Raw genomic sequence first — 12856 nt, 5'->3', positions numbered from 1 at the left:
TTTCTACTTCTATATAAACTCCTGCTCATAGGCTGTATCTTAGTAAGTCAGATGGTCTGTTTCTCGTGCCATCTACCTTCACTTTAGAAAGTTCACATGCCCAGTTTGTTCATTCTTGTGACCCTTCCCTACTTTGGACATTTAAGTTCTTAAGCTTCTCATTGCTCTTCTCCTCCTCCTTTCCTTCTTCATCTCTATCATCCTTTTTGTCCTTGAAATCTCCACAGATGATGCCCTCTGAACAAGAGAACATTTCAGTACATGCTGAACCATCCACTAGAAGCTCATGTTTGGAAGATGGGTTATCAGAACAACTCCAAGCAACCATTTTTCGATGCTCCAAATTACGTGGATCATTAAGGCCTGTGACTCTCAAGGTAACAAGAGAAACACAAACTTGAAATTTTTTATTTTATGTATTTGTTAGAATGGAGCATTGAGAAGTGTATTTACATTCATGTTGTGCAGTTTGAAGATGTGGCCTACAGTATTAAGCTACCAAAAACCGGAGGAATTTGCTTTGGATCAACCGATTCCAAACCGGACAGAGTCGTACTCAACGGCGTGAGCGGAATTGTCCGGCCCGGCGAGCTCTTAGCGATGCTTGGACCGTCTGGTAGTGGCAAGACAACTCTCCTAACCGCCCTCGCCGGAAGGCTTCCGGGGAAGGTTTCCGGCACCATAACCTACAACGGGCAACCCTTTTCCGGGTCAATTAAGCGGAAAACTGGATTCTTGACCCAAGATGACGTGTTATACCCTCACCTCACAGTGCTGGAAACTTTAACTTACACAGCTTTGTTGAGGTTACCCAAAAATCTAACTAGGGCAGAGAAAGTGGAGCAAGCCGAGTTGGTTATTTTGGAACTTGGTTTAACCAGATGTCGTAACAGTGTCGTGGGAGGGGTTCTTTTGCGTGGGATATCGGGTGGGGAGCGAAAACGGGTCAGTATTGGACAAGAAATGCTAGTGAACCCGAGTCTTTTGCTGCTGGACGAGCCAACTTCCGGGCTCGATTCGACCACGGCTCAACGCATTGTCGCGACATTGCAAGGGCTGGCTAGAGGTGGGAGGACGGTGGTGACAACGATACATCAACCGTCGAGTCGGTTGTATTGGATGTTCGATAAGTTGGTTGTGTTGACGGATGGGTACCCGATATATAGTGGTGCCGCGAGTCGGGCAATGGAGTATTTCGGGTCTGTCGGTTATGTGCCACGAGTTGACCTCGTTAACCCGGCTGATTTTCTGCTAGATCTTGCCAACGGTATGGTTCTCAAAATTACCAATATACCCTTCCTTCTCAGTTCCTTCAATGGTTCAGAGATGATCTGTTATGTTAGTTAAGTGAGTTGGGTGACCGTTGAACTACCCGTCATATGTGAGCATGCCACGTGTATCGTGTTGTTTATACGTGGATGGGACCATTTCACTTTCACTGCCCATGCATTAACTGTTAACTGACGAGTAATTCTAACATTTTAGTTGATCCAACGGTTGTAAAAATTATTCATTTATATTGTGTCTTTTTTTATATCTGTTTTTCTTTTTTGATATTTTTTAGAGGAGAATTTATGGATGGTTTGGAGATGCAGGTGTGGGTCCTGATACGAAAGAAGGTGATAGATATGATAATCATGGGCGATCAGAAAGTGATGATAAAAATTCTATGAAACAGTTCTTGATATCATCGTACAAAAAGAATCTAAATGACGTCTTGAAAGCCGAGATCCGTGGAAATTGTGGGGACCAAAATGCTTCTCTGCCACCCACATCATCCATCAAGAGTAAGTGAGCTATATTTATCTTCTTTTTCTTTTTCTTTTTTTTCTTTTTTTTTGAGATGGTGGAGAGTGGAGACGAAGAAGAAGAGAAGGTCTCGAACTCAAAACTTCAAATCTCCTGGGGATGGGGGTGCACTGTCCAGTGCATCACAAAAGTTCATCCGACAGTGGTCAAGAACATGTTCTTAGATTTTAAAGATGAATATTATCCATCGTTGGTTGCACTAGGCAGTACGTCGCACTCGAGAGGATATAGATCCTTAAGCTCACCACATGGGGACAGGTGGAGACCCATCTTCACCGTCCATGCGTTGTGGGACTCACATCCCATGGAGGGTGGAGATCTGTCCCCGCTATCCCATGTGGGGAGCTGATCTAGACTCCAATTACAGTAGTCTCAATCCATCTGAACTAGTACGTAGGCTTGAGATGAAAAATATAAGGAAAAAAGACTATTGGGCTCCGTCGTGCCTGGGCCTAAATGCAAGAAAGGCGAAATGATCGCCCAACACCCATGAAATGAAAAATCTCATCTGCTGTTAGATGCCCCCATGCACACTCTCATTGGCCCCTCGCTGAAGCAAGGAGGCCATGCAGTCTGGCAGCGACCCCCTCCCATATATAAGCATGCCAACCAAAGAAACCTAGATTGTTTAATTAATCCAATCAATCATGGATTGCCTAATGCATGATTGGATTGGAAATGAAGTGACCATTAATTACTTTGGTTCTTAATTTTATCTCCATATTAATTTAATTGTTAATTATGAAAAATTGTGCTTATCAAAATAGAAGTGTATGATGGTATATCATTAGGTTCTCATGAGCAACAATGGACCACAACCTGGTGTGAGCAATTCAAGGTGTTATTGGTGAGAGGCTTAAAGGAGAGAAGGCATGAATCTTATTCAGGTCTCCGGGTTTTCCAATCCTTGTCTGTTTCAATTCTTTCTGGTCTCCTATGGTGGCATTCTAATCCTTTACACATACAAGATCAGGTATATTTAATTAATTTCATACAACATATATAATTTGAGAAAAAAACAAAAAACAAAAATTTATTTTCTTCCTAATTTTTTATGATGATACAGATGGGTCTCCTCTTCTTCTTCTCCACATTTTGGGGATTCTTTCCAATGTTCAATGCCATATTTGCTTTCCCTCAAGAGAGAGCCATGTTAATGAAAGAGCGTTCATCGGGGATGTACCGACTTTCGTCCTACTACTTTGCCCGAATGGCCGGAGATTTACCAATGGAGCTTGTTCTACCAACCATCTTTGTAGCCATCACATATTGGATGGGTGGTCTTAAGCCTCTTCCCATCAATTTTGTGCTAACACTCTTAATCATCCTCTACAATGTCTTAGTCTCTCAAGGATTAGGCCTCGCGCTCGGTGCCATTCTAATGGAAGTGAAACAAGCAACCACATTAGCTTCAGTGTTAATGCTAGTGTTTCTATTAGCAGGTGGATACTACATTCAACACATTCCTCCATTCATAGCTTGGATTAAGTACATTTCCTTCAGTTACTATTGCTATAAGCTTCTCATCGGCGTCCAATATACCGAAGACAACTACTATGATTGCGAATTCGGGCAGCACCATTGCAAGACCTTGGAATTTCCTGGTATAAAGCATCTGGGTCTCAATAATATGGGATTTAATGTAGCTGCATTAGGAGTTATGTTGGTTGGATATAGGTTCATGGCTTATGTAGCCTTAAGGGTTAGGCAACATTGATAGATCATATAACAAAAACATGAGATTTAATTAAGGATTGAAAAAAAAAATGTATTTATCAATGGTAGAGAAAAATGAATGAATTGAAACTGTTGTAAGAATTTATCAATTTGATTCCATTGAATGAAAATGGATCCAGTATTAGCATTATGAATGCAAGTTCTTATTTGATGATTAGCCCAAGAACATTTAAGTTCCACTTTATAAGAAGATCTATATAACTGTATTCAAATGGGCTTCCTATTTCAATAAAGTTAGTTGGATCTTATTTCTAACTATTGGCTGACATTTAGGGCCTGGCCCATATCCTATCAATTGTTGGGGGTATGATGTCTTGAATTTCGTCGGTTGGATTTCCCTCTGATAACTGTAGATACACCAAGACTTGTACCTCAATTGCAATTTGATATGAGTGATCCTGATATAGATATTTTATGTGCGCGAGCCTCTCGGCAATAAACTTTAAATCTTTCAAAATCTGGTGTCGCTTAAGAAGTTTTTGTCAGAAATAAACATTAAAATCATACATATCAACATATATGTAATTAAGGAGGTTAGATTACTTATCTTAATATAGACAAACCGAGGTTGATGATAACAATCTCAAACACCATATAACGCATCATTAGTCTAAAACATGAAGAAACTAAAAGAATTGGTGAGGCTGAGTCATGACAAAAATCACTCTCCTTAAGATTGTAGACACCCCCTATGATGCAACTGAGTCCCTGTGAATTAACCTCCAATATAAAACAACACTCCAAACAAAGCTATCTAGTAATGATGCACTTCAAATACTAAGCTACTAAGGGCACGGAGAGTTGCACACAATTGGATATAAACAACGGAGAAGTAAAGTTAAAAGGAGAAACACTAAGTTGTCTCAAAACTATTAGAGAAATGGGCAAGACTCTTCTCTTTATGTAGGAGAATTAAAGGCACCCCTAAGGGATGTCTCCAAAGAATATGCATACAATTCATGTCTTTTTCCATAAGACTAGTTTGTTGAACATTCAAACAAGTCTTCCAATTGATCATTAAGGTGTCTATTAAAAAATGACGACAAAACCCTTTAATAAACATTTTATAAAAAATAATAATATTTTGAATCAAATATTTTAAAATCATTTAAAATTCCAACAGTTTCCACACGGCTATGCCTAGGACATAGGATAGCAATGTAGATGGATCACGACCATAAACAATCTCAAAGGGTGTAAGCCTGTGAGGATGAATGGAGGCTCGTATTGTAACAATATTCAGCCCATGAAATTCAAGTCACCCAATTGTTTGATCTAGTGCCAGTGAAACATCTAAGATAATCTCCACTGTTCGATTCTGGTTTGCCCATCTGTTTGTGTGTGATACAAGGATCTGAAATTGAAATTTGTACTATTAGGTCGGAACAAGTCCTTCCAAAAAATGTGCTAGTGAAGGTAAGATCCCTGTCACACATAATTGATTGGTTCTTTATCCTCTCAATTTGCCTGTCCATACTTGACGTCAAGTACATCTAACAGAGGGGGCAGAAATGACTATCCTACCACCTGCCCGAACACACTGGCCGAGGTGGGTTCACGTGAGGCCCACCTTCCTCTATTAGATGTACTTGCCGTCAAGTACGGACAGACAAATTGAGAGGATACAAATTCCAATTGATTGGGGTATACCATGAAGTTTGATGACATGATAATTTCATTATCCTCTGCTCCCGAAGGTATTTTAAGATCCTTTATTAGTCACTTCATACAATGAAGTGTCGCCCAAGAAGATTGGGTCTCCACTTGCGAATTACTAAAACAAGGGCCATAACTTTTTATCATATGTGGACTAAAAGATAATAATCTTCCTTGTAATATACGGATCTTTATCTCATCCAGTTTTTTGCCCGGTCCAGTTCTTCAGTTTCTTTACTGAAATGACCACCCTACTCTTGCCCAAACGCCCCTATTCCGCACAAGGAATATAATATCATATAAAGGGTGACTAGGACGACGCGTGTCATCCTACTAAACCGCCCGGATCAACGACACGTTGTCCCAACGCATCGTCATAACCAATATTAACACAATATAATATTAGAATGCGAGAAAGAGGAATATTACATTCCAAGGATCGAGTATTAAGCGTATAAATCGAATAGTTACAAGATGTTCAAAGGCTAGATGATAAATACAAGAATTAGTTACATTTCCAATGACCATCTAATAACTATCAAAAACGGTATAATAGTAAGTATTTCAACATAGGCCTTAGCCTCAAAAGTAAATCAAAAGGGATCGAGTCCCGAATATCCTCACGGCCCGTAGGCACAATCATCGCAAGGACACCCGTCGCCATGTTCCTCAAACACGGCCTCCGGTTCCTCCTCACCAATCTCATCGTACTCCAGGGTTGCACTCCAAGTCCCGCGAGATATCCGTCACCGCATCATAATCTAAAAAGTGTGCGCACGAGGGGTTAGCTCCACTGAGCCGGTGAGGGGATGGGGATGCACAAACACACAATTCACATAGTCCAATGATGCATGCACATGTTAAGTCCATTTTTCCACCTAACAAACAACTAAGTCAATGGCATATGCTACGTGACAACTCGGGAGACACGTGGGTCACTTAACTTATCGCCACAATGAAACCTCAATTGTCACGTGGGACCTACGCCGATCGAAGCCTCCAAGACCACTCGGGGCGGACCCCGATAACCAATACTACCATGACGGCCTCTCCCACCTCCACGTAATCCGATTGTCGATTACCCAACACCTAAACCCCTGTTGGTAAGGGTCGTAGCATAAGGGTGTGAAATCCTAGCCACAATATACTACATGCCGTCCTATCGTCCCGAGAGGTAATCCGGGCGCATCAACTTTTCATCTCGATTTAGTGCCCGGTTACGCGCACGGCACGGCGCATACAGTTCAACATGACATTCAACATAATTTCTTCATAAATGTATATAAATGTATACCCACCGCACCGAGACCCATCAAGGTACAACATTACCGATCAACATTATAACAATTGTATATAAGAGTATGCAATATGCGCAAACATGCTTATTAATTATAATGATTACATAATATATAATGCAATAATAATAACAGCCCAAACGACCAAACCCACTCACAACGTATACGCTAAGCACCAAGATTATCGGTTGTCGCCTCGATTAAGCAATAAGCCACAAGATGAATATATTAACCTAAACAAAGAGTGAAATAAGGTTAAACGAGAGAAGGAAAGGATCCCCAAAAGGTCTCCCATAATCACTTAAGTATAAGGTTTCGAAACAAAGTGGTTGCAGGAGTGGTTTCATGCCCAAATTCTACAACCACATGTAAATCCTAGGAAACCGGGGTTCGGGACAGCTTTTAGTCAAGGTCGGATGCGGATGTGGTTTCGAAAATGAAACCGAGTGTAAATCCGAGCTTCACAGGGGCTCAGGACAATTTTAGTCAAGGTCGGATGCGATGATGGTTTCGTAAAATAAACCGAGTGTAAATCCGACCTTCACAGGGGCCTTCTTGGGAAGGTAATTTCGGGTGGTTTCTTGCGTGTCTGAAACCACATGTAAACCCTCACACCTTCAGGTCCAAAATCCAAAGGATTCCCCTCCAAGGACCCCATTTTCAAGTGGTTTTAAAGCACAAGAACTTCTAGGGAACTCCATCCTAAGCTCATTAGGGTCCAACCTCAAATCTCTCAAATGGCAATGAGAACCCTTACATTAGAGCTCATAATGGAGTGAAATAACTCTACCATAGCTTGGGCTTTAATGCTCCATCGACTCCCTAGGTTCCAAGAGAGATCTAGGTCAATCTCTCCCATTACCCAACCCCTTTTAAAATCCAAAATAGAAGAAGGAAGAAGCTTCAATAGCTTACCTACCCCCAAGATGAGAGAGCTCCACGATTTATGGCCCAAGAGATGGGTATAAGTCCCCAATGTACTTCCTAAAGGTACGTGAGACCCGAACTTAAATTATTCCCTTCTCTCATGAAATAGCTCGAGCGGTTCAAGCCCGGACCCGCACTTCAAGGTTACCAAGGGAAGAATAATTAATAAGTCTTGAGGCTAGAACTTACTTTTCCCCGTCATGGTTTATCACCCATGACCCGAACAATTTCCCACGGCAATGCTAAGCTCATCACCGAACGAATTATCCAAGCGAGGTGACGGTCCAGGATGCTCTCTCTTGAACTCCTCGCTTCCGGGCTGGTACTTGGAGGGTAGTCGACGAAGTCGCCGTCAACGAACTTTCCCCATCGGCGGTTGAGGAATCTTTCCTCCACAGGCAAACCCGTCTTGTGGTCAACGATTTTGTAGCTAGGTTTGACCATCATGGAGAACAGGTCACCAAAGACATACATGGCAGCGGTATCTACACGTCACGAGAAGAAATGATATTTAATTATATCCCGGGGTACGGGTATAACACAAACACTCTGTCCGGGTGAAGTCCACCACCCGCTATTAGAGGAACTGGGGAACTGGGTCTGGCAGGGAACTGGAAGAGATAATTTTCCAGATGCCAAGCTGAAATATGTAATGGACTTCTGATTTTGTAGTAGGACAACACCTAAGCCCAACCTAGGTGCATCACATTCTACAATGAATGGTTACTCAAATTTACCTCAAGCTATCCCCACTTTGCCTTTTGATAAAAACATAAAAAGAGAAATAAAATATAGGGAAAAAGGAGTCTCGTCCGGAGTGTGGCTCTTGTGCCTAGACACAAGGGCCAACAAATTAATCGTCATGCCCCAATGAAAGGCGGAAATCTTTCACCAAACAAAAAAAAATAAAGGTAAAAATCCCACCCCCATGATGCTTCTAGGTGCGCTTCCGTTGACCCGCTTCCATTGTCCCACATGCTTGCACAAGGGCCACACCCTGGAGAGAAAACTCTCGCCCTAAAATAAAATAAAAAACTCAAAGTCAAAATATCCAAATCTTTTAAATACAATCATTATCTTCCCCTACTTAAAAGTAAAAAAGAGAAATTTTCTATCACTCCTATGAACTTGCACTCTTTCAAATTCCTCAGTTAAAAGTTTCACCTTTGATTCCTCCAACTCTTATCTCTTGTTTTCTCTTGCTTTTTTAAAATGACAAAATTGCATCTCCTATTAACCTGTTAACCGGTTTTAATTTCTTCTTCTACTTCTTCCTCTTCAGGGAATGCAACGAGCTGGTCAAATCCTGCAACCCCCCCTACCCCCTTCCTCTACCCCCTTTGCAAACCATTTCCCTCCCTCTCCCACTCTCACTCTTACCTCCCCTACCCCTTCCACCCTGCCCTGAAACCCAAGACCCTTGTTACACACTCCAGCCCCTGGAATCTGTCTATCCCAACGAATTTTTATCGTATGCGGTTCCTTGACCGGTGCGGTTTCCTAGTGCCTCTCACAAGAGGAGGGTGGATCCTACCCGAGTAGAGTGTTTGGTCAGGTGCCCCGGGTGGGTCCCACCCCCTCTTGTGAGAGGCACTAGGGAAACGCACCAATCAGGGAACCATAGACGATAACGATTCCTATCCCAACCCCTCACCACCCCTAGCCTTCTGCAACCCTGCGACCACCCTACAAATCCCACCTTGCAAATCATGTGATGCCCCCCTGCGACAACCCCTTTGAATGATTTTGCATACCTCCTGCAATTTATTACTTTAAATGATTTTGTCAAAAAAAAAAAAACTTTAAATGATTTTGCATCTCAAGTCAAATTAGGTTTCAAAATCCATGATGTAACAGCTACAAGATGGCCAAGAAGTTGGGAATTTCCAACTTGATCAAAAATATCTATGTCACTTCAGTCAATGGAGTCTTGTTACAACTTACTTAGTGTAAAAGGCAAGGTTTTAAAACTTGGAATCAGTAAGTGAGAGGATGTCGATCCTAATTGGAATCGAATTGGCCTATGAATTGTTCCGAATCATGATGGATTACAAAGAAAATGACTAGGAATTGAAAGATTTGGATCCGATTCAATGATTAGGAGCGGTGATAATCAGGATCGGTGTCAATTGGCGGATCCAAGTTGACTGATTCACTGACTCGATTCCAAAATTTTAAAACCATAATAGTAAAGAGGAAGCCAAAAACCAAAGTAAGAACGGTGGAATTACCAACCTCGACCTCTCGTAGCATCAGAAATGGAATCTTACAAACAAACCTTTGGGTGCTCTGAAATGGAAGAAATTCATTCCTAATTTTCTATATTCTTCATGAGATTAATTGATTGATTCAGATACCTGAGAATGATTGGTTCGCATAGAGCGGGTAGGGGAAGGATAGCAGAAGGTGGTTTTCTACATGCGAACATGAAGGTGTTCATCAGAAAACAAAGATGCACCAAGGGACACCTGCAAGTAGGCCTGTAAACGGATCGGATTCGGCTCAGATATGGATCGGATGTAATCGGATGCAGATGTTTCCTGGTCGAATACGGATACCTCTAAACGGATTCGGATGGATTCGGATGCGGATCGAATTCGGATTATCGGCCATCCGTTTATACCTCTGCCTTGTGTAACTCGAACCTTCCTCCCCCTAGTGGATACAATTCACTCTCAATCCATAGTTTTAGATCATGATTCTCTTTTCCTCATATTCTAGAACCTGTTGAATCTTCAAAAACCCCAAAGATCGTTATTTACTTAATTTTTTATAATTAAGTATTCTTCGGATTTCTATCGGAGTATTTGGATTTTTTTCTGGGTATCTCTAAACGAATATGGATGCCCCTAAACAGATACGGATGCGGATCGAATTCGGATTTTCGATTATCCATTTATGGCCCTACCTGCAAGCTTGTAATGCAGAAAAAAGCCTCTCTGCCATCCATGGCATTTTCTCCTATATCATCCATCCGTGGTTTCAAGTTTCTAACAAACCCCACAACAAATATTGTTGCCTCCTCACATATCCACAACATCGAGCCCCCTTCTAACTATTTCTTGGGCAAGAAGAAATATATATAATTGTATACTACATGGTTATAACATACAAATCATACGAGCCTGGACCCTCTCCAGCGTCATAGAAGAGGATTCCTCTCCAATAACGCTCTCCTAAGGCCACGTTTCATATCCATTCATGCTGATTTTCCATTTTTCTCATTCTCGTGATTGAAAAAGAAATAGGTAATTAAATCTAGAATCTAATCTCAAATCTAGAATCTCTCTCTCTCTCTCTCTCTCCTCTCTCTCATACCTTATGCGAAACAATCCTGCAACTTAGTTCATGGGCTGAGGTATTATTGCATCGTGAGGTATTGGTATCATATCGCTCGTATCGGGGCAATATGTAACGATTTTGGTTGTGGCCAATCAGTGATACGTTACAGACAAGGGGTAAATTAGTCAAATATCTTTTTTTAAAGGGAAATCTGGGGTAATTTTGTCAGATATGGCCGATCCTTGTCGATATCGTAGCGGTATCATTTTGGTTTTGCAAGTAACTGATACCTGATCCAATACCATGCAGTAAAACCATGGGTTCTAGTAGGGGTGCTAGTTTGGCCCTGACGGCCCGAACCCGCCCTAGCCCGCCCTTAGCCCGAACAGGGCCTGGGTTGAGATACCTTGACCTTGAGGGTGGGTTAGGGTCAGGAATTTCTGACCCTGAGTCAGGGTCGGGCCAGGTCAGGGTTGAGGCCTTGGCTGAGCCCAGCCCGGCCCAACCCAACCCAACCCTATCTTCTATTTTTTGTTTTTGTTTTTGTTCTTTCTTCTTTCTTCTTTGTTGTCTTCTTCTTCCCAGCCTGGCAAGCCCATGCATCTTCCTTTCCCAGCCTAACCAGCCCATTCATCTCCCTTTCCCAGCTTGGCCAGCCCATACATCTCCCTTTCTCAGTTTGGCCAGCCCATGCATCTCCATTCCTCCCCATGGCTAGGGCCAATCAGGGTCAGCCCGGCCCGACCCTAAGGGCGGGTCAAGGTTGGATTTTTCTGACCCTGAGTCAGAGCCGGGTCGGGCCTGGGCCGAGCTAAGGGGACTCAAGGTTGGGCTGGGGTTTTAATAGGCCCGGCCCAACCCGACCCTATTGCAGCCCTAGGTTCTAGTGATCGATAACGGTCTCTACCGATCTAGATCGGTTAGGTTCACCCTTGTTTCCTTAAAAAAAAGTAGATTTTTTAATTTAATTTAAAATTTTACCCTTGTCTGTACTGGTCCACCGAGACTGGATCAGCAAGGAATCGATATTGGTCGCAACCGATACTGATGCGAATCGGCCAATCCGATATTGATTCTTCAAACTATGATCTTAATATTGTGTCGATACTGTATTGGTGAAATGGTATAGACAAAGGGTATATTAGTAAAAAACCTATTTTTTAAAAAAGAAAATCAGGGGGTAAACTTATCTGATACAACCGATCAATGTCGATGCCATATTGCATATTGATTTTACAGGTGATCGATACCCAATCCGATTCAAGTGACCAATACTTGATCTGGCATTAGTAACCACTCTGACAATATAATTTCCTCACCATCCTTATGTAAGACCAAATCGGTAGTTGTTCATCAGAACCAATGTGAGTTGCAGGATTGTTTCGCATAAGGAGAGAGAGAGAGAGAGAAAGAGATTTAGATTTGAGATAAGATTCTGGACTTAAGAGAGACAACTTTGAGATTAGACTTTGGATGTAATTACCTATTTCCTATTCAATCACGTGTTTTATGGATTCCTTAAAAAGAGGGAGAGAGAAAAAAGAAAAATGAATGAGGAAACGGAGTTAAGTCTCCATGAATGGCTATGAAACGTGGCCTTAGGAGAGCGTTATTGGAGAGGAATCCTCTTCAATGACGCTGGAGAGGATCCGGACTCCAAACCATACCTCCTATTTTTCTGAAACTAAAGAGATCCTTTGCCTTTTCTTCGGGTTGATTGTCTAACATACCCCTTTAATTAACTAAATTCTATCCTGGCTAGTCTTTGCCAATTGGTTAGTTTTTTATTAAATTATATCTATATTTTACTGGGAGGGGGTATTAGACCTCAAGGAGAGTTGATCTTAAGACAAGATTCGAAGTTTTTATGAAGGCTTGAAGGGAAACGTGTAGATTTTAAAAAGCAAGAAAATGTTTGGAGATACAGATCGGTCTAATCGCGTTTTATCTTACCGTTTTGTTTTTAAAATATCGATATTTTGGTCCATTTTATCCTCTCTTATTGATACCACAGCTGGAGCATTAGAATTGGTATTAGTATCGTATCAATATTGAGTAGTGGCGATACTAAACGTATAGGCCAATACGATACCGATATCTTCAACCGTGGATGGAGAGTTATTCAAGTGGGTAGACAACATATATCTCAG

At 41.7% G+C, this 12856-nt stretch overlaps 1 protein-coding gene across 1 annotated transcript; it reads left to right on the top strand.

Moving 5' to 3' along the window:
* The first annotated feature begins 230 nt into the window (after positions 1 to 230).
* Positions 231 to 3567, top strand: LOC122665609 (ABC transporter G family member 21). Its single transcript, XM_043861763.1, has 5 exons — positions 231 to 377; positions 469 to 1267; positions 1596 to 1787; positions 2601 to 2782; positions 2876 to 3567. The coding sequence occupies exons 1-5, from the start codon at positions 231 to 233 to the stop codon at positions 3524 to 3526; spliced, it is 1971 nt and encodes a 656-aa protein (XP_043717698.1). The 3' UTR covers positions 3527 to 3567.
* The last annotated feature ends 9289 nt before the right edge of the window (positions 3568 to 12856 follow it).

The sequence above is a fragment of the Telopea speciosissima genome, chromosome 6, assembly GCF_018873765.1.
Source record: "Telopea speciosissima isolate NSW1024214 ecotype Mountain lineage chromosome 6, Tspe_v1, whole genome shotgun sequence".
Classification (NCBI taxonomy): Eukaryota; Viridiplantae; Streptophyta; class Magnoliopsida; order Proteales; family Proteaceae; genus Telopea; species Telopea speciosissima.
This window is presented reverse-complemented; position numbering and strand designations above follow the sequence as displayed.